This window comes from Elgaria multicarinata, chromosome 18 (assembly GCF_023053635.1).
Source record: "Elgaria multicarinata webbii isolate HBS135686 ecotype San Diego chromosome 18, rElgMul1.1.pri, whole genome shotgun sequence".
Classification (NCBI taxonomy): Eukaryota; Metazoa; Chordata; class Lepidosauria; order Squamata; family Anguidae; genus Elgaria; species Elgaria multicarinata.
The window spans coordinates 13306691-13329003 of NC_086188.1; the positions used below are offsets into that span (position 1 = coordinate 13306691).

The following is a 22313-nucleotide window of genomic DNA, read 5'->3' on the forward strand; positions in this document are numbered from 1 at the left end:
GTTCTCTGGACAGATTACAGCCATTCAAAGATAATAAAATACAGCACGGAATACAGCATGAAAATTTAAACATACAACATGTAAGCCTATGCGGCAGGGTCTTGCTATTTACTGTTTTACTCTGTACAGCACCATGTATATTGATGGTGCTATATAAATAAATAAATAAATAAATAATAATAATAATAATAATAATAATAATAATAACATTTAAAACCATTCAGACAACTAAAAACAGTTTCAATACGATACTAGGTCAGTTTAGACCACTAGTGTAAATGCTCCATCGTATTCCATGATGTGCCTGGGACTAGAGGGCAATCTTAACCAGGCACCAAAAAGATGGTAATGTTGGCGCTGGGCGGGCCTCACTGGGGAGCTCGTTTCGTAGCCGAGGGGCCAGCACTGAAAAGGCCCTCTCCCTTGTTGCCGCTCTCCGAGCCTCCCTCGGAGGAGGCGCTCGGAGGAAGGCCCCAGAGGTTGATCGTAGTGTCAGAACAGGGGCTCCTTCAGGAATTGTGGTCCCAAGCCATGTACGGTTTTATATGTTAAAACCAGCACCTTGAATCAGGAAACAACTCCCAGGGTCCCCCAGCCAGCCACAGAAAACAGCAGGTGAACAAATTAAAATGTATTTTAAAGTAACGACCAGGACAGGTACTAGGCCTGGTCTCTTGTGCTTTCTTTCAGGCTCCCATGCCGAGGCGCCCAGTGAAATTGCCCTAGAGGAAACCAAAAAAGAGGGCCAGCCCACCATGTAGAGGAGTTCTCCACCGTTGCCTTTATGCGCTAGGAACCAAAGCATCCTCACGACGTGGCCGAATCCTGATCCCGATCCAGACCAGGGAGAAAGGGATCTTCCAGCAGCGGGCTCACTTTCTTTCTTTGCCCACTTTGCCTCACCTTTCTTGTCCGCTCGTTGCATTTTTCCAACCTGTTTTCTCTTCCCTCTGTCTGCCTGTTGGACTGTGAGCTTGAAACCTAATGCCCATCAGTGGTGACGCCAGGTTTGGGCCCCGAAGTGCAGTTCTGGGGTCCCACGGTCCGGGAGGGCCCCCAAATGCCCCCCACAAGCAGTGGCAGCCATGATGCAAGAAATGTGTTTAGGTGCAGAAGACAGAAGTACAGTAGCTTGTCCCTTTGGAGCAAGGAAGAGGATCAAGACCATGTTAGGAATGAGCTTCGGCGAACTAAATGTACCCTGTGGCAACGATGCTCCATCGTATTCCATGATATGCCTGGGACTAGAGGGCAGTCTTAACCAGGCACCAAAAAGATGGTAATGTTGGCGCTGGGCGGGCCTCACTGGGGAGCTCGTTTCATAGCCGAGGGGCCAGCACTGAAAAGGCCCTCTCCCTTGTTGGGCTGGAGAAACATCTGGAGCACAATACCATTTGGGCAGGACCGTAGATCAGCGGTACAGCCCCTGCTTTGCATGCATCAGGTCTCGGGTTCGATCCCCGTCATCTCTAGGTAGAGCTGGGAAAACTCACGGTCGAAACCCTGGAGAGCTGCTGCTGCTGGTCGGTGTTGGCAGTACTAGGCTAGATAGACCAAGGGTATAAAACAGCATGATGTCCAGCATGGATCTTTTCCTTGTGAATGGAAAAACGGGATGCACATGAAGGCTCCAATGCGCAGGGTGACATCCCAAGGGGTTGATGCTTCCCTTGCCTGTTTTGTTCCAGCATCTATTCCTTTAGCTGCAAGGATGTGGAAGTCGTTGGAAGGAATTCGTTTGACCCGAAGCAAGTTCAACATGCCTCCTGCTTCTTCTCTTCCGACATCCTCAGGAGGACATGGATTTAGGTTTAGGGGCAACCCAAGCCTGCATAGCTACCTGGCCGGTGGTCAATCTTGACCTAGAAACGGGAGAACCTCTCCATTTCGGTTTCACTCAGTTTCCCCTTTCCTTACTGTAAGATCCCATTTCTGCATGAATTTGTGATGTTGGGGTGACGGGACAAGAGAGGAGATGTGAAAACTCAGCACATGTTTTTGTGCCCACTTCTAACGTATGCGTTTTTGTTCACACGTTTCCTAAAGTGCACACTTTTTGTGTGTTCCTAATATGATTGTGTTTGTTCCTGATATGATGCGTTTTTGTGCATATCCCCCGCCCCGCCCCCCCCAACCGCCGTGCCATACCTGTGTTTTCATGTGTCCTTGATGGACTCAATTCTCGGCTTGTGAACTGCATCGCAAAACTCTGAAAAGTGCAGATTTGGGCACGCGGATGTATTCCGGTTCGCCTGTAATAGGAGTGCAGAATCTCTCGGCCCAAAAGGTCAAATTCTATTTTGGGGAAGCCCTTTTGGGGCCATGTTCCACTAGTGAGCGGAGTTGAAGACAAAAGGAACAAGGCCAATTCCCCCACCCACCCCCTGGACAAAAAAAATGTCAGCATATCTGAGCTTAGAAGTTCTTGCTGCCAGTAATGAAGCCTTAAGAGAGGCATTTGACCTATAAGAATTGGAGGAAAACTTTGCAAAAACTGGGAAACCACTATATTATCAGTGTTGGGGGGCGGGCTTTCTGGCAAACCCCAGAGGGCCAGACAAGGACTCCTAAAGGACTGCATTCAGCCCCCAGGGTTGAGATTCTGCAAACCAGGCTTATAGATTCAGGACGACCAAACTGGATACGTCTGTATAAGAATTCAGACCAAATAAATTTCTCCTCCATCCCTACTCTGAGCTGCTAGTGGTGCATGGAGACTGGTCCTCTGAGCATAGGTTGACAGAGCTCTTTCTGACTGGGTTCAGTTGTCACGAAAACCCACAATGGCTTATTCAACCCATCAAGGGTTATCTTGTCATGTGGTAGGATATTTTTAACCCACGATGGCTTATTTGGCTGAAATAAGCTATTCTGAGAACTTATGCTGTGCAGAGTGGGTTATGTAACCCATCGTGAGTTATCGTGTCATGTGGCTGTCACCGTGGGTTATTTCAGTCGCCTACAGAGTTCCTGGCCTAGAATTTCCTGTCCTCAGAATCCTCTAATTCTCCTCAATTGGAGTACTGTTAGAAGGCCTGCATTTTAAGAAGGATGAATTCATTTTCCTGGGCTTGTGTAGATGAAGCTGGTGGGATGCCCCCAGCTTTTCCAGTCCACCCATCACCCGCATGTCTGTCTATGCCACAGGCCATCTGGGCCCATGGGGTCTGGCGAGCTACTGACCCGGAAAGAATGGCTACCTTGAAGCAAACTTGATTCCAAAGAGCTTCTGAGACGCAAGATTTGATTCTGTAAAAGTCTCTGTGGAGCTGATCTGTTGCTTATGGAATAAACATTTGTGGATTTTGGATGGATTCTTTTGTGTCTGCCAAATATGCATTGCAGCTGGGTGGATGGAGGCCTGGACGTTCATTCCCAAACGTTCGAAGCCTGGGATGGTTTATCTCCAGTTTGCTATACGTTCCACTGAAGTGGTGTTATGGCATTGCACGTCCTTACAAAAATCCTGCTACCAAACATAGCATCATCCACAACAGTCTCCCCACCACAAGCATCACAGTACAATCCAGTCTACAGCTGAGCCACCATCAGTTAAGAAGGCCCTGCCAAGCAGATAGCTCAAGAAAGTCAGCCAGGCTGCATCCACGCCCACAGCATGCGGTTAAGGAACTCAACATATAGCAGAATCTAGAATACACTGATCATAGCTGATGACACTAAGCCAGCGTTTCCCAAACTTTGGACACTTGGGGCATTGTTTCGTGGATTTAAACCCTTCTTCCTGCTCCCAAAAAGATGTGTGTACATTTTCTCGATCAACTCTCAAACGACTCCTAAAGGACTGCATTCAGCCCCCAGGGTTGAGATTCTGCAAACCAGGCTTATAGATTCAGGAGGACCAAACTGGATACGTCTGTATAAGAATTCAGACCAAATAAATTTCTCCTCCATCCCTACTCTGAGCTGCTAGTGGTGCATGGAGACTGGTCCTCTGAGCATAGGTTGACAGAGCTCTTTCTGACTGGGTTCAGTTGTCACGAAAACCCACGATGGCTTATTCAACCCATCAAGGGTTATCTTGTCATGTGGTAGGATATTTTTAACCCACGATGACTTATTTGGCTGAAATAAGCTATTCTGAGAACCTATGCTGTGCAGAGTGGGTTATGTAACCCATCGTGAGTTATCGTGTCATGTGGCTGTCACCGTGGGTTATTTCAGTTGCCTACAGAGTTCCTGGCCTAGAATTTCCTGTCCTCAGAATCCTCTAATTCTCCTCAATTGGAGTACCGCCCATCTACCCCTTTCCACAGTAAAGCCAGGATTCTTTAACGTATAATGGCAACGTTTCTGGGATTCCTTTACTTCTCTCAGCTGTACTGTGAGCGGCCTCAAAGAATACCCTTGGGTCTCCATGCTGCTCAGATAATGAAAGAGGATAATGGGTGTCAATGGTTTATGGACCCTCCCTGCCCCAAGGGCCAATGTGATTGGTTATTTTTCAAGCCACGCTTCAGCGTCCACCTCGCAGAGCACCAGTGACAGAGGACTGCAAATCGTAGGGTTAAGAAAGTCCTTTGTCAGAGAGGTTGGAGAGCCACCATAGGTCCGGTTCCAAGGAGACCTTCACTGGAGGGGTTTAAGCGGAAGCTGGACAACCATCTGTCAAGAATGCTATATATACCAGTAAGCCAATATACACCAGTTGCTGGGGAACATGGTTGGTTGGGTGCTGTCACACCGCGTCTTGCTGGTGGGTCCCTGGTCGACAGTGGGTTGTTCACTGCATACACAGAGTACTGGACTAGGTGGATCCAGCAGGGCTCTTCTTACATACTTAATTGCAAGATTCTCGCACTGAGCACAGGGTTAGACTAGATGACCGCCAAGTCCCCTTCCAATTCTGAAATTCAGTGATGGATTAGGTAGGCCTTTGGGTCTGAGCACAGGGTTAGACTAAGTGACCGCCAAGTCCCCTTCCAATTCTGAAATTCAGTGATGGATCGGATAGGCCTTTGGGACTGGTCCAGCAGGGTTTTTTCTTTTGTTCTTAATCCATGAAAAACATCTTAAGTTGTGAAGGTGCCACCAGACTTGTTTTTTGTGTTTGCTGCTAATGGATCGCCACAGCTGCTAATGGATCCCAGCATTTTGTTCCCACAGTGGCCAAACAGATCCCCTGGGACGCCCACAAGCACCCTCTCTCCCTTGTTTCCAAGTAATGGCATAAAGAGGCACAGAGCCTCAGATACTGGAGGTAATAGAGCGCTGTGGTGACTAGTAGCTATTGGTCTTCCCACAAAGGAATGTTTTGACCTACAACTCCCATCATCCCATGGGGTAAGCTCTTTAGAGCTGATGGGGCGTTTATTTATTCCTTATATTTTTAATCTGGTCAATAACTAATGTTCTTTGGGCGAATTGCAAGGTATTAAAAGGGGAATATGCCATGCAAACAATTAAAAATATAAAATCCTCTGGTTGTAATCTGCCCAGAGAATGTTCGTAATTGAGCAGATTAGAAATGTACAAAATAAATAAATACAATCCAAATCAAATGTAATGCAGTACAATACAAAACAACAAACAGCACAGGAAGAGATAGCCATCAAACCTAGAACTAGGTTGTTGGTGAAACAGGTGAACACCCCTACTGTACACACACGCACTGAAAGGTTACAGTACTATGCACACTTATTCAAAAGGCCTTATTCACCTTGGTTAAAGCTGTGGTTTAAGGCTTCTAAACACAGCCCAGCTTTTTGGTTTAACCACCATGGTTTAAGGTGTCTTCTGAACGGGAATAATAATAATGATGATGTGGTGTAGTGGCTACAGTGTTGGACTGAGAGTCGGCAGATCCGGGTTCTAGTCCCCATTCAGCCATGGAAACCCACTGGGCGACTTTGGGGCAGTTGCAGACTCTCAGCCCAACCTACCTCCCAGGGTTGTTGTTGTGAAGATAAAATGGAGAGATGGAGAACTAGTGTGGTGTAGTGGCTAAAGTGTCAGGCTGGGAGTCGGGAGATCCAGGTTCTAGACTTTGGGCCAATCACAGGCTCTCAGCCCAACCTACCTCCCAGGGTTGTTGTTGTGAGGATAAAATGGAGAGATAGAGAACTAGTGTGGTGTAGTGGCTAAACTGTCAGGCTGGGAGTCGGGAGATCCAGGTTCTAGTCCCCACTCAGCCATGGAAACCCACTGGGCGACTTTGGACCAGTTGCAGACTCTCAGCCCAACCTACCTCACAGGGTTGTTGTTGTGAGGATAACATAACATGGAGAGGAGGATAATGTACGCCGCCTTGGGTTCCTTGGAGGAAACAAGGTGGGATATAAATGCAATCAATCAATCAATCAATCAATCAAAGCCATGATCAAACCCTGGCCGTGCGCCGCCTTTCAGCGGTGCGCCCAGGGCGCAAAGAGGGCGCGGGGCCGACGAATCCAAGGACGCCCCCTCCGCTTCCCCCCTGCTGCGGCTCGTGCATCCCCGGCTTGGAATCGGGCCGCACGTCCCGCCCGCCTCCCGCCTCCTCTTCCTCCTCCCCCCCCCCCCCAGACCGAGGCTATCATGTGACTGCAAGTGACGGTAGAGAACGGGAAGAGGAAACCCTTCCAGACTCACCGGCTTCGCCGCAGCTTCCGATGCGATCCGAATGGAGGCGCCTCCGGCGGAGGCTCGACGGCAGCGGACGCTGTCGGAGAGCGAGGCGGCGGAGGGTGAGCAGGCTCGGCGCAGGACCCCCGCCCCGGTTCTTCCCCCCTCCCCCCTAAAAGCAGAGCCAGGGGGGTGGGGGGACGCGGCTCCTGCTCCCCCCTCCCCTCTAACATTTTACAGGCGAAAAGGGGGACCCCAGTTCTCAAGGATTGTTGCCCAACTGGATGCTCTCCGGGGAGTTGGTGGACTCCGACTCCCATTATCCTTAGCCAACATGGTCAATGGGCGCAGAGGGCGCCCAGCTGGGGAAGCTTCTGGCTCCTTTGCTGCTGGTTGAATCAAATGTCTTTGCTTTTGTGTTGCGGGGTGGGGGGGGAAGGGGCAACTAAAAGGTCACAACAGGTGGGACTTTTGGGGAAAAAGGAGGCTAAGGAGAGACATGACAGAGGGGTACAAAATGATGCCTGGTGTGGAGAAGGTGGGTAGAGAGACGTTTTTCTCCCTCTCTCAAAATGCTAGATCCCCGGGTCATCCCATGAAGCTGATGGGTGGGAGATTCAGGACAGATTCTTCACACAGGTAGCACAAGACGTAGTGATGGCCACCAACTGGGAGGGCTCAAAAGAAGGGGGGGTTGGATAAATTCCTAGAGGTGGAGAAGGCCATTAATGGCTACTGGTCCTGATGGTGATGCCCAAATTCCAGAATCCGAGGCAGTAAGCCTATGTACACCAGTTGCTGGGGAACGTGGGCGGGAGAGTGCTGTTGCACTCATGTCCTGCTTGTGGGTAGCTGGTTGGCCATGGTGTGAACAGAGTGCTGGACTAGATGGACCCTTGGCCTGATCCATCAGGGCTCTTCTGATGTTCTTATGACATATACTGGAAAGTTACCCTAAATATGCTCAGTCCTATAGCCAAGATTGAAGAGAACTAGTTCGTTACGCTCAAAGAAGTTGTAGATGTCTCCAGTGTCAATACCTGGTACCCTCAAGAAACATCAAGGCGGGCTGCCCCCCAAACCACCCACCAAATTGGGCCATTATTTAAATTTGTCCTGCTTGTGGCTTTCCGTAGGCAGCTGGCTGGCCACCATGTGAACAGAATACTGGACTAGATGGACCCTTGGCCTGATCCAACGCAGCTGTTCTTATGTTTTTCTGTGCCCTTATCATATTGTGGTTAGTTAATTTTAGATAAAGAGTTAAACGATAATGGTTTGGGAGTGGCGCAGGTGGGAATCACCTCTTTTGATCAACCTTCTCCAACCTGGCCCCACCCAGATATGTTGGACTCCTCCTCTTGTGCATGCACTGAGTCATTACTGACTCTTGGAGAGACACCAGCTTTCGCTGACGTTTTCTTGGCAGGCCTTATATCGGGGTGGTTTGCCGTTGCCTTCCCTGGCCGTGATTACCTTTCCCCCAGCTAACTGGGTACTCATTTTACCGACCTGGGGAGGATGGAAGGCTGAGTCGACCCGAGCCGGCTGCCTGAAACCAGCTTCCGCTGGGATCGAACTCAGGCCGTGGGGAGAGTTTCAGCTGCAGAAACTGCTGCTTTACCGCTCTGCGCCACACGAGGCTCATGTTGGACTACAACTCCCAGTATCCTAGGGTGACCATATGGAAAGGAGGACAGGGCTCCTGTATCTTTAACAGTTGTATTGAAAAGGGAATTTCAGCAGGTGTCATTTGTATATATGGGGAACCTGGTGAAATTTCTTCTTCGTCACAACAGTTAAAGCTGCAGGTGCCCTGCCCTCTTTTAAATCTGGTCACTCTAGTATAGCTCCTGCAGCTTTAACTGTTCTGATGAAGAGGGAATTTCACCAGGTTTTCCATATATACAAATGACACCTGCTGAAATTCCCTTTTCTATGCAACTGTTAAAGATACAGGAGCCTTGACCTCCTTTTCATATGGTCACCCTAAGTATCCCCCAAACAGCATGGTATGCTGGGACTTGTAGTCCGACACATCTGGAGGGCCTAGTTTGTGGTAGGCTGCTTCAGATGGCTATACGTATTAGTTTGCTCCAATTGCCCCCTGCTGCATCTGGGGGACCCTCCTGTTTGCTCGAGTGGGGCCCTCCTTGGACTTCCACCCCATAGACTAGTCCTGCTCTGGCAGCACAACTGCCCTCCTGATTTATAAGTTGGTCAGAGAGAGAGAGAGAGTACCAGACAGCAACAACAGCAGCCACCCGTATTTATAACTGTCTAACGTCATTATAGTGGAGCAAAGTCCAAAATATACTGCTGCAGGGTTTGCGTTATTATGTTTGTGCACTTCGTGGTGCTTTTCTTCATTTTATTTCCAAAAGGGTTTCCTTTTATGCCGCTGATCTGCTGTTTAGTGGTCTCAAATTGGCTTGGTTCTATCTGCTTTTTGTTTCTCTTTTATGATTATTTTTGTTCCCAATTTTGGAAATGTTTTGGACTACAATTCTCAGTGGAAGCCAGTGGCTCCGTCAGAACTCTAAAGAAGCTATCCAAGGTGCTCCACCCACTACCCTCCACTGTTCCTGACCATTGCCATGCTGCTGGGACTGATAGGAGTTGATATCCAAAATATCTGGGGGTAGCAGATTGGCAAGGCTATTATAAGGAGTCTGTTTTAAAACTTACATACGCCCAACTACGTCTGTTTGTCTTGGATGTTTTACCATTGCTGATTTTTAGTCTGCTTGGAAGCAAGCTGTGATAATGGGCTGTGTTGGGATTTTTCGGACTATTTTTAAAATGCTGAAAACACCTCTGTCTTCTTACCCCTCTGTATATGTTTGTGTGTGCGCACACACAATTCTATTTTCATGAAATAAGATGCAACGCCACCCCCCTCACACACAAGGCTTTGACGCGCACACCTCCCTCAGGTTAAGCACCACCACTTAAATACCTGAGGAAGGGGTAAAAAGAAAAGTATAACCTTTCCCTTATAGCAGAGGGAAAAGCTAAGGAGATTTGGAAAAGGCTTTTCTGTGAACATAGCAGGCTGAAGGTTTAATGTAATGTGTTTATTTATGAACTAGTAGAGCAGGAGACACAGCCAAACTGACACGTGGTTTTATGGTAGCAAAATAAAATGTTTATTGTTGTTTACGGTTCTTAGTTCCTTTGAATTATATTCCAGTCCTGCCTATTCTTAATGATATTGGTAGTAACCAATCTAATAATAACAATCCTTAGTCCCTATGATCTTATTTTCACTCACTCCTCACACAACTCCTGACCAGAAATCACTCAGCTAAACACATCTACCCTCCAAACCCAATCACCAACCAAACCCCACTCAGCTCCTCCCTATATAGACTCCTCCCCTTTCCACAGCATCACCAGCCACACCCACTCAGTCCAATATTCCACACTCTCTAGACATACTCACCTCAGACATACCTAAGGGAATAGAAATGTGGGTAATGCCACATAAGACATGAATCACAAATGTTTCTGTCCACTAGCATTTATTTTGGGGTGGACATGCTGATGTCTAATCACAGCTCCATTTCTCCACTGATTTCTACGGAGAGCATCTAGGCAATGAGATGGTTCTCTCTGCCCTTTTTCTAACTCTATGGCCACTCATGAATCAGCCCCAGGGCATAATGGGGCAGCCTCTTGTCCACACGTGGCGAGCATCAAGTCTTGGGCACTATGGAAAACAAAGGAGGTGGTGGTAAGTTCTTACTCTTATGGGAGTCTCCGGGCTGATGTGCCATCATGCAGGTCAATATTGGTATTTGATCTGTGTGTGCAAGTTTACACATGCATGTGTGCACCTAGTATTGATGAAGCTCGTTCGTCTCGTTCCCCAGGAGAGCCCCTCCTCGTGGCTGAGCTGAAGCCAGGACGGCCTCAGCAATATGACTGGAAATCGAGCTGTGAGACGTGGAGTGTGGCCTTCTCCCCAGATGGTGCCTGGTTTGCCTGGTCTCAGGGCCACTGTGTGGTCAAGCTGCTTCCCTGGCCTTTGGAGGGGACTGAGCAGTGAGTATCCTCTTTAGGGCGGCCTACCATTGAGGTTCTGCACCACTGCTTGGAGGAACTCATAGGCTGGATGAGGGCTATACATTTTTTTAGTTGAATCTGGACAAGACAGCCGTCAGGGCCTTTTTAGTGGTGGCTCCTCATTTGTGGAACTCACTCCCTAGAGAGAGAAATTTGACCCGTTCTTCGATTTCTAGAGATGAAGAACTTTTTATTTCAGTTTGCTTGCAGGTTAGGAGTGGTTTAATGTTTGCGCTGGCATCTTTGGGAATTTTTTTAATTGATCATCGGGCCGTTAGGTTTTGCTGCCATGGACCCTGTGCAGACAACATGCTAAGACACAGTGGTGAAGCATTTTGAGCGAAACATTATGGCTTAGCATGTCGTGTGAACCATTCCTAACCATGGTGGCTACATAACCACAGTTTAACCATGCTCACTAACCATTTGCTTCAAAAGGGTTAGTGGCCTAACCATGGCTTAGCATGTTCAGAGCCTGTGTCGCCCCATAATAAGTGGTGGTAGACGGGAGGTCTGGTGTTCAGAGCCTGTGTCGCCCCATAATAAGTGGTGGTAGACGGGAGGTCTGGTGTTCAGAGCCTGTGTCGCCCCATAATAAGTGGTGGTAGACGGGAGGTCTGGTGTTCAGAGCCTGTGTTCCCCACCTCGATCCAGAGGGAGAGGCGGGTAATAGATGATGATGATTATTATTATTACTAATGCCTCCCCGCCATCTCTACTCCCCGCAGGAACTGCAAACCTTTGGAGCGCAAGACCCTGTGCGTGAAAACGGAGGCCAGGGCCCGAGGCGGAGCCAAGGAGAAGACGTTGGAATGTGGGCAGATAGTTTGGGGCCTGGCCTTCAGCAATTGGCTCCCTTCCCGCTCGAGGAAGTACATCCTGCGGGCGCCGGGCACTTCCTGTTTGGTCCTGGCCACAGGATTGAACGATGGGCAGATTAAAGTCTGGGAGGTGCAGACAGGTAAACTGGCGCTGCTGTGGTTTGCTGGGAAACGGGGGTAGCCCTGGGGAATCCTCCCTTTTAGCCTGGCAGGTCTGATAACGCAGCAACCGGTTGTTACTGAGAAGAGAGTCAGGAAGAGGAAGAGAGTGAAGCAGAAAGGGAATCACCCACTATGGGCGTGGTGTGTTGTTGTTGTTATTGATGTTGTTGTTGTTGTTTCTTACCCGCCTCTCCACTTTAATCGAGGTGGAGAACAACAATAAGCGATAAAATACATAAAACTGAATTAAAACATAATATACATTGTTAAAAACATCCTAAAACATTTTAAAAACATCTTAAAATTCCACTTGATAGGAATATTTTATCCACTTGATAAAATTCCACTTTATAGCGTTCTTGAATGCTAGTAGACTGTTAAGTTGAGGAGTCTCCTCCGGCAGGCCATTCCACAGTCTGGGAGCAGCAGAAGAGACGGCCCTCTGGGTAACAGTTGTTAATCTAGCTTTGGCTGGCTGAAGTAGATGTTTCCCAGAGGACCTGAGTGCGTGGGGCGGATTGTATGGGAGAAGGCGATCCTTGCAGGTAGCCTGGACCCAAACCGTGTAGGGCTTTAAAGGTGATAACCAACACTTTATATTTCGCTCAGAAACTAATTGGCAGCCAGTGAAGAGATTTTAAAACTGCTGTAATATGGTCACCCCTAGGTGTACCGGTGACCAGCCTGGCTGCCATATTTTGAACTAGTTGAAGTTTTTGGACTAGGCACAAAGGTAGCCCTATGTAGAACGCATTGCAGAAGTCGAGCCTTGAGGTTACCAGCGTGTGCACAACCGTCTTTAGGTCTTCTAACTCTAGGAAGGGGTGCAGCTGGCGTATCAGCTGAAGCTGATAGTAGGCACTATGTTTTATTAAACAATGAAATCGATTGATTGAAAAATTGAAAAAAGGAAGATGTAATGATTGTGTGTTAATTGTATCCATTAACTTGACTGAGTGTTACAATGATTTGTATAAAGGCATTCACCTGGTATGGGAGGGCAGTTAGTATGTATAATGTCTTACTCAATAAAGGTTACTCTCTGAATGCTGTCTGTATGCTGTCTACAGATAAAAGAAACATTAAATACTACTACATGGTATTCAAATAGCCCCAATCTGACAATCTAACCTCTACACCACACTGGCTGTGGTGCGGATGGAAAGATGTCTGTCCATCATCATCATCATCATCATCATCATCGATGCCCTTCATTGAATCGCCACCTTTTGGGCCGTTTCTTCAGCCCCACCAGCAGGGCCGGCCCTACCGTGAGGCAGGAGGAGGAGGGCGCAGCAGGCGGCAGAAAATGAGAAGAGCGGCGTTCTCCCCCTCCAATGGGTCTGCTGCTTCTTGGTCCTGCCGGCAGCCTGCATGGCCAGTCAACAGGACCAAGGAGCGCCTGCTCGCTCATCCCATGCCTCCTGTCCCACTTGGCTAGCCAACTCAGCTGGCCCCACCTGCCCATTGGTTTACTTTTCTTAGGGAAGCCATACATTTATGCAATACACAAAACATCCACTGAATTCAGTGTATTCCAAACTGTACAAATTCTATTACAGTGGAACAGTTTACAGCTTGATTTTCAGCGGACTACATGAAATAGACAGTTTTCTAGCCACAAGTGCAACACAATTTATAAAACAAAAGCTGTTTTAATTCTTATCAATTTAATTAACGTAGACAAGCAGCAACATTTTGCAATTTCTCTTGAATACAGCGCTTATTAAAGAAAAACCAAGGAAGCAGCTAAAACGTTAAATCTTTTAAAGGTCATCCAAAAGCAATATAAGCCCAGTACATTAAATAAATACAGTACATTAAATAAATACTAATGTCAGCTTACTTTTCTTAGTGTGTGTACATGTGCCCATCACACTGGCGTCTTGGCCGTGTTGCATTTCACTTTCAGGAGCTGCGTGGCACCTGCGTGACATCAGGCAAATGATCATGTGAAGTCCCACATGGCTCCTGAAGGTGGAAAAACTTTACGGGCAGCACGGTGTCACGCCAAGAATAATAAGGGGCAGGCAGAGCAGGTAGGATGACGGCAGGTCCCCACTTCAGGCGGCGGCTTGCCTTGGGCCAGGGCTGTCCACCAGCAGCAATCCCCCCTGACCCCTATTCAAAAGAGAGTTTTCAGAATAGGTTTCTGGTTTGGGTCATGTTCCCCCCCTTGAGCGGTGATGTGTCTTGCTGTGTCTTGCTGTTTGCAGGGTGTTTGCTGTTCAACCTCTTGGGGCATCAAGATGTGGTGAGGGACTTGAGCTTTGCACCGGGCGAAAGCTGCTCCATCCTCGTCTCCGCCTCCCGTGACAAAACCCTGCGCGTCTGGGACCTGAGTCAAAACGGTACGAGCGAGCAATGTGAGCCCTGCCCGAGGAAAGGGCGTTCCAAGGATAGGCAAGATACAGCATTTCCTGACCAAATTGGAGTTCTTGGGAGGACTGAACAGCACAGAGTTCCAGCTGTATTTAGGAATGTCGGAGGAGTCCACAATGGAATCAAATGAGTTTGGATTTTATGAATCTGAACTACAAGTTCTACAGTGGAGTAGCTTTTTCCGAGTTGCACTTGTGGGCCGTTTTATTTTTTATTTTTTGGAATTTTATGCAAATTTAGTCATAGAAAAATATTTATTTATTTTTTTAAATGGCCAAAAATGTGCATTTCCCCTATAGACTCAAGGATGAAAATGTGCATTGGGGGAGGGGGGATTTGTGCATTTGCAAAATTGCACAAATTCAAGGAATTGGTAAAAAAAAATCCTATTCTGTCAATGAGTGGATTATGGAACCAAAGGCATCTGACAATCCACAAAACTCAGACAATGGATGTTACAAAATCCATACATCCCTATTTCTGTTAAAAGAAGACAGCCTGCAGGCTTACGATCTAAAAAGGCATGACGCAAAAGGAAAAGGGATGGGGAGGGAAGAGGAAAGAAGTAAGTTTTTCAGCAGGGATGGTGGAATGGTCCGGGTTCCCCCTCGCATCTCCCTCCTTTCCTTTAAGTCCCATTTGACTTCCGTGGGTCAATTTCAACCAGAACCTGTGGCCTGCAGTTATTGTTCTCCTACGACTCCCATCATCCCGCATTATCAGCCATGCCCGCTGGGGCTGAGTCCTGCAACATCTGGAAGGCTGCGGGTTCCCCACTCTTGATCTAAGCACACCGTAAAAGTCACTGGGACCTGAAAAGTGTGATTTCCACACCCTGACTTGGCAGGAAAACAATGCAGTCTGCCTTCTGGCGAGATCCAATGGGAAACCCTCTCTCCAGAGCTGCACTCATGCTCTTCTTTTCGACTTTTCCCAGGGAAGCAACTGAAGGTGCTGTCCGGACACGTGCAATGGGTCTACTGTTGCTGCATCTCTCCCGACGGGCATATGTTGTGTTCTGCCGCTGGAGAGAAATCGGTGAGCCTGGCCTTGTATGGGGAAGGAGGCGGAGAATCATAGAATTGTAGAAACATAGAATAATAGAGTTGGAAGGGCCCTCTAAGGCCATCGAGTCCAACCCCCTGCTCAATGCAGGAATCCACCTTAAAGGTGTGGTTGACCTGTGTGAACCCATAGCAACAGCTGCTGCTGCTGCAATGAGTGCTTGAGGAATCTGTCTAGTCTAGGTTCTGAACCAGGTTTTGTACTTGCATTGTGCTTTCTGGATTGGAATTTGGCAGGGTGACATCCATGTTTTGGCTTAGTCTCTATAAGTATACGGTAGCGCAAGGTTTGTTACTGGATACCTACCAGACCAATTTTGCTCGTTTTTGTTTTAAACTAAAGCTTGAGCAATGTAACTGGAGTAAAGAAAAAGGAAAGGAACCTCTCGTGCAAGCACTGAGTCATTACTGACTCTTGGAGGGACGCCAGCTTTCGCTGATGTTTTCTTGGCAGGCCTTATAGCGGGGTGGTTTGCCATTGCCTTCCCCGGCCGTTATTACCTTTCCCCCAGCTAACCGGGTACTCATTTTACCGACCTCGGGAGGATGGAAGGCTGAGTCGACCTGAGCCAGCTGCCTGAGAACCAGCTTCCACTGGGATCTAACTCAGGCCGTGGGGAGAGTTTCAGCTGCAGAAACTGCTGCTTTACCGCTCTGCGCCACACGAGGCTCAACTGGAGTGAAACTGAAATCTAATTTTAAAAAAGTGTTATTTTAAACCAAAAGCAAACCTGAAAACAAAATAGGTCTAAGGAAACTGATTAGAAACAACATTTATATTTTTTATTTTGTTGTTGTTGTTGTTACTGGAGTGAAACTGACCAGACGCCGGAATCCCAGAACAATTTGCGGGGCTTTGAACCTTGGCGTTGTGCTTCTGTCATTACCCTTGCACCTTTCCCTCCCCCTTGTAGGCCCTGCTCTGGAGTATGTCCTCGTACAGCCTCCTCCGAAGACTCGAAGGGCACCAGGGCTGCGTTGTGTCCTGTGAGTTCTCTCCGGACTCGGCTCTTCTTGCGACCGCCTCGTACGATACGTTCGTGATCCTCTGGGACCCCTGTACGGGGGAGCAGCTGCGATCCCTCTGGTAAGGGAGGAAGCAGCCCAACAGAGGTCTTGGGGAAGAGATACAGGCACAAAAGTGTGGGGGGGATTTGGGGGCTTAAGGAGGGGGGAGAAAGATGAGATGGAAAACGAAGAAAAGCAAGTCCCTCCCGCAACATTCAGGGCTCGCCTGCCGGGGTGTGTGGCCGTGGTCACTGGCTTAGACTGGCTGTCCCAGGGGATTGGAACGGACGCATTCACAGGGCAGAGGTGTCATCCTGCCTTTCAGGTGTCAGGAGAGCTGAAAGTAGCAAATCAACCTTTCTTTCTTGCCTCCCTTTTCAGCCACATTCCATTGCAGTCTGCTCTGGACCACGGCAGCGACTTCCACGCCAGCTCCCTGCGATCTGTCTGTTTCTCACCCGAAGGCCTTTACCTCGCAACTGTGGCGGATGACAGGTGAGATGCTCTGAGATTGTGCTTGCACTTTTATTGCCGGTGATCCTTTTCCAGGTTGAAGCAAAGGGTGGCGGGGGGGAGAGAGAGGGGGGGGCCTACCTCCCCCTCCTGCTCTTTGCTCCACTCTGTGGCCACAGCTGAGTTGAGCATCCGTGGAGTGAGCAGAGGCCTTGCCCTTGAAGCAATGAAGGATGCTAACTTTTGCCTGGGAAACTGAGAACTTACTCAGGGGTGGAGAGTAGGGCTGTGCTCAGCTTCTCTTCAGGTCAGAGAAGCAGTATTTATTTATTTTATTTATTTATCATATTTATACCCCGCTCCTCAGCCAAAAAGGCTTTCAGAGCGGCTTACACTTAGCAAAAAAGACAGTCCCTACCCTCAGGCTTACAGTCTAATAAAGACATGACACACAAGGAACAGGAGTTCAGGAGTGGGGAGGAGAGAGAGAGAGAGAGAGTCCAACAGGAGCAGGCCATGATGTTTCTTCTGCCTGCTCCTGTCCCCTTGCTCTTCCTTCTTCCCCACAGGACCAAGATGACAGTTTGCCCTGTGGGGGTGGGGGAAGAGTCCAACAGGAGCAGGCCATGATGTTTCTTCTGCCTGCTCTTGTCCCCTTGTAATAGAGCTCAATTGGGGCACTCAAGGTTGCTCACAAAAGCAGTAGTGAATTGGGGCACTTCACCTCCCCTTAAGGCAGAGGTGAAGAGGATCGGGGGGCAGTGGAGTGTTGCGGAGTGGATCGAGATGAAGGCGGATCCTTCGCCTCGATCCGGAGCTCCAAAAAAAAAAAAGGTAAAGTGGGGAGGGTGGGTCTTACCTGCTCCGTCGCAGCCTGTCACTGGCTTCACTTGAGCTCGCGGCTCAACCCGGAAGTGTAGGCCCCGGGGCCTACAGTTCCGGGTTGAGCCGCGGGCTCAAGTGAAGCCGGCGACGGGCCGCAACGGACCAGGTAAGTGGTGTGCGCGCGGGGGTGGTGGTTATCTGGCCCTGCCGCCGCCGCCACAGTTCATGTGGCGACGGCAGCACAGCCAGGTAAGTCTATGGGGTGGTGTGGGGAAACGGAGCTCCAATTTGGAGCTGGAGCTCCATAATGAAGCGGACCGGGCCACAGGCGGATCGTGGAGGGGCGGATCGGCCCAATCTGGAAGTTGCGGATCAGGCCGTGAAGAGGATCGGGTGTGTGTGTGTGTCTATGCACAGCCCTAGTGGAGAGGGCCTTCTCGGTGGCTGCTCCAGGGCTCTGGAACTCCCTTCCTTTTTTATAGATCGTTTTAGTTCATATGCATTTAGAACTGATAAAAAAAAACTTAATGAGCAGTTTGAAATGGGGCCTACATTTCCCATCTGGCCCGGGCCTACTACCAGCTTTGCCCGGCCCTGCCCATAGGACAAGAATTTCCAAGTTAAGAGCCACCTCCCTTATCTCTTTTAGGCTCCTGAGGATCTGGGCCTTGGAGCTCGATAGCCCGGTTGCCTTTGCCCCGGTGAAGAACGGTCTCTGCTGTACCTATTTCCCACATGGCGGGATCATCGCTACAGGGTACGTTCTGGGCAGCCGAAGCACCGTTGCTTTTTATTTTACTTAAGGGGAGCCATGTGCACAGAGATCTAGAAAAACCCTACATCGACTGCTGTGAGAAAGCTGAGCTTTCACTTCGAAAGAAATCATGAAGGAGCAGAGGGTGGCGGTTGCCTGCTAAACCCCTACAGAAGCAAGCAATAGGGTCTGGATAGGGCTTTTGGGCTACATCCCCAAAGCAGGACACGCAGTCCTCCTTTCCATAACTCCGAGCTGTTCATTCCCCAAGGCTCCAGCCTCGTTGCTGTCTACCACTCTAAGTCTGTTATATTTATTTGGTATATTTATACCTCACCTTTTCTTCTTTTATGAAACCCAAGGGGGTGTATATGAGGATTCCCAGGCTGTGTCCCAACTGACCAAACCTGCTCACCTTCACGAAGGTCATTGCGTCATACGCCGGCAGACCATGCCCTGACGGAATGCATCTTTCTTTCTTTTTTAAATTGCATTAGTATTAAAGTAGCCTCGGTTACATCAGTCCGTAGGTTTGCTTCTGTAGACTGGCAACTTTACCACCCGCCAGCTCTGAAGTCCTGATCTGCTGCTATTTCTGGGTCATCATGTTTTAGCTAATTACCAGCCTTTTTTTTTTTAGTCTTGTCCCCAGGGCCTACCTTTATTTATTTATTTATTACATTTTTATACAGCCCGATAGCCGACGCTCTCTGGGCGGTTCACAAAAATTAGGTAAATCAAGGTGTCCGCCTCAGGCTGTGGGTGTTGTGGGAGGGAATGGCAACACCCCTGCCCAGGTATTCCTCCTGAAGCCCTCAATGTGGATACAATCATGGGTAAATGCAGGAAGACGAGAGGGTTGGAGCAAGTGTGCATAAAACTGGAAATGCTGCACCTTACATTTATTTATCTCTGGCCTTGACTCAGTTCTCTGGGTTTGGGAGCAAATACCTTCAGCCCTTGGGAAGAGGTGGTAAGTGCCACATATTTGCTCTACCAATCAATTAAATGTTCCTTTAAAAACCAGTATGAGCCTCGTGTGGCGCAGAGCAGTAAAGCGGCAGTTTCTGCAGCTGAAACTCTTCCCACGGCCTGAGTTCGATCCCAGCGGAAGCTGGTTTCAGGCAGCCAGCTTGGGTCGACTCAGCCTTCCATCCTCCCGAGGTCGGTAAAATGAGTACCCAGTTAGCTGGGGGAAAGGTAATAACGGCCGGGGAAGGCAACAGCAAACCACCCCGCTATAAGGCCTGCCAAGAAAACGTCAGCGAAAGCTGGCGTCCCTCCAAGAGTCAGCAATGACTCAGCGCTTGCACGAGAGGTTCCTTCCCTTAAAAACCAGTACTTCTGGGGTCCCATGGCAGCCAAATTGATCTGGCCCTCTTTGCACTATTTTGGCTGCATTAATATAAGTATAGCTTCCAAGTCGCGTGAGGGCATTGGTTAGGCTTCATCTAGAGTGCTGCGTCCAGTTCTGGGTACCACATTTCAAGAAGGATACAGACAAGCTGGAGGGGGTTCAGAGGAAGGCAATGAGGATGATCAGGGGTCTGGAAACAGCCTTATGAGGGAGAGACTGAAAGAACTGGGCATGTTGAGCCTGGAGAAGAGTAGATTGAGAGGAGACATGATAGCGCTCTTCAAATATTTGAAAGGTTGTCTTGCACAGAGGAGAGCCAGGATCTCTTCTCCATCAAACCAGAATGCAGTACACAGAATAATGGGCTGAAGTTACAGGAAGCCAGATTCTGGTTGGACGTCAGGAAAAACTTCCTGACTGTTAGAGCAGTACGACAATGGAACCAGTTACCGAGAGAGGTTGTGGGCTCTCCCACACTAGAGGCCTTCAAGAGGCAGCTGGACAACCATCTGTCAGGGATGCTTTAAGGTGGATTCCTGCACTGAGCAGGAGGTTGGACTCGATGGCCTTGTAGGCCCCTTCCAACTCTACTGTTCTATGATCCTACTTGCTCTTAGCTTGATGAACAGCTTTTGCATCCTCCTCCGAACCCATCTCCCTTTCTTTCCCTCATTATAGGACAAGGGATGGCCACGTCCAGTTCTGGACTGCTCCGCAAGCGCTCTCTTCTCTGAAGCACCTATGCCGCAACGTTCTCCGCGGCCGCTTCACGACTCACCAGGTGCTGGCACTGCCCATCCCAAAAAAGATGAAAGAGTTCCTCACCTACAGGACTTTGTGACCCCGAGGACCGCGGCGGCTCAACCAAGCAGGGCAGTTACTTGCCGGTTGCTTTTCTTTAAAAACACAGTGAGGTTCACGCCACGGCTGGTGCTCTGCAGGAAAGAGGCCAAAGGTCTTACTTTCTTCAGCACGGGGCTGTGCAGTAACTTTATATCTGCGAACATTACCACAAATGCCGTCGGCTAGGGAAGATACGTTCAACCTCTTTCGCGCCAGCCCCCAGGAAAAACGGGGTGGATCTTCAGCCTACCTGACCCAACAGCAAATGAGGCTTTATTTTCCCCACCAGCATTTCTTTGTTTAACATAAAGGCTCCCTCTTGGGATATCAAAAGCTGGAACATCTCCGGAGTCACAAGAGAACAATTGTTGCCCACAATTCTTATCTTTCAGCCTGCAAATGGCTGCTGGTCGTTAATTTTTGTTGTTGTTGTTGTTATTTCTCCTGGTCTAGAAGGAGAAAGCTTGATCTGTATCACTTCCTTCAAGAAGAATGAAAACCTTTCCTGCCTGAATGCGTGCTGCTGGTAGATCTCTACCCATTTGCCCTTTATGGAGAGCTGGCAGCTGAAGTTATGGACGTTCGTTGGACTTTGGATGGATTAGGAAGAACGTCCTTTGCATGGATAAGCGATCGTAGGGACATTTCAAAGTTCACTGTCGTTTCAGGACAAATTCTTTTCCTGGCGGACCCAAATGTGATGGGAGTTGTGTTTATTTCAACAGCGGCATGAAACTAACAAAAGTGGGACGATAGAGCACCCGCTGTTCAACCACAGGCTGTGAGAGCTACAGCCGTCTATAATCATTGGTCAATTGTGGTGGTGTTGTTTCAATGTCAGGAGCATGAAAATGGAGGGTCCCCAACTGGATGCATAGAGGCAAATGCTTCACTGAAGGCTCCACATTGGTGCAGGGGAGTCAGATGGCCTTCTCTCTCTCCGATCTGTGTCTGTGCCAGGGATGGGCAATTCGTGGTCCTCCAGATGCTTTGGCCTACAACTCCCATGAGGCCTTCCTAGCATAGCCAGTGTTGAAGGCTGATGGGAGCTATAGGCCAAAACATCCGGAAGGCTGCAAGTTGCCTGTGCCAATGGGGAATATATTGGGCAGAACCGAATTGAAGAGGCCTGGATTTTCTAGCAGTAGTGGTGGGTGTTCTCGCTTGCTGGCTTGGAGGTAATCTGCATCACTCAGAGGCGGACATCAATCCCTTTCGGTTGCATTGCTTTCGGCAGGCGACGCAGCCGCACTGTGGCACTACTCTCGGGTAAACGCCGCTTTAAACACACCCCTGAAGCTACATCCGGGTGCAAGTTGACTTTAAGACGGTGCTAGCGAATGTATTAACGTGTCGAGAATAAATATCAGTTGCTGGTTTTTCAAGGTATAACAGGGTTGTTGAATCTCATTTCCCCACCCCACGCCCCTAGGTCCGGATTCCATTTCAGAGAAACAGTGGGGGTGGGGCGCATACCAGTAGTGGGTGTGGCCAGACAAAAGGGGCGGGATAAAAAAATGCCAGCACAGTTCAGCTTAAAAGTTCTTACTGCCAAGTCCCTAAGCCTTAAGAGATGCATTTCAATCTTTAAATCTGGGGTGGGCAGAAAAGCCAGATCAGGGGAAAGGAAGTGGGGCAGCCTGGAGAGCATAACTGGGGCATGAAGTGGGTCAGATTTTCCACCCTTCACCCCGGCCTGAGGTTCTATATCCCTGGACTGTAATAAAAGGGAGACTTCACACCCTTTTGAGGTGACCAGGAGGCAGAAGCCCTGTTAAATCTTTACCCAGCTTACTGTAGTCACTTTAGACCAGTGGTTCTCAACCTTCCTAATGCCGTGACCCTTTAATTCAGTTCCTCATGTTGTGGTGACCCCCAACCATAAAATTATTTTCGTTGCTACTTTATAACTGTAATTTTGCTACTGTTATTTAGAAAAATTATGTAGCTCGGTTCCTAAGACCATCGGAAATATGTGTTTTCCGATGGTCTTAGGCGACCCCTGTGAAAGGGTC

At 48.8% G+C, this 22313-nt stretch overlaps 2 protein-coding genes across 3 annotated transcripts in view; both read left to right on the plus strand.

The window, feature by feature from the left end:
• Window positions 1-22313, plus strand: part of VSIG10 (V-set and immunoglobulin domain containing 10) — a 497585-nt gene that overhangs the window by 28053 nt on the left and 447219 nt on the right. Inside the window, exon 9 of one of the 2 annotated variants that reach the window (XR_010026288.1) lies at window positions 691-2060. Coding sequence is in view for 1 of the 2 variants with exons in the window: in XM_063144252.1 (XP_063000322.1) it covers window positions 691-761 (71 nt within the window). In the remaining variant the exon portion in view is untranslated. Of the gene's footprint in view, window positions 1-690; window positions 3309-22313 lie in introns of those variants that run through there. The other variant, XM_063144252.1, reaches the window with a different exon arrangement.
• Window positions 6560-21690, plus strand: WSB2 (WD repeat and SOCS box containing 2). The gene is made up of 9 exons (XM_063144253.1): window positions 6560-6683; window positions 10437-10608; window positions 11358-11590; window positions 13829-13963; window positions 14932-15032; window positions 15973-16145; window positions 16448-16561; window positions 17994-18101; window positions 20134-21690. Exons 1-9 carry the CDS (start codon window positions 6620-6622, stop codon window positions 20294-20296), a joined length of 1263 nt encoding a protein of 420 aa, XP_063000323.1. The 5' UTR covers window positions 6560-6619; the 3' UTR covers window positions 20297-21690.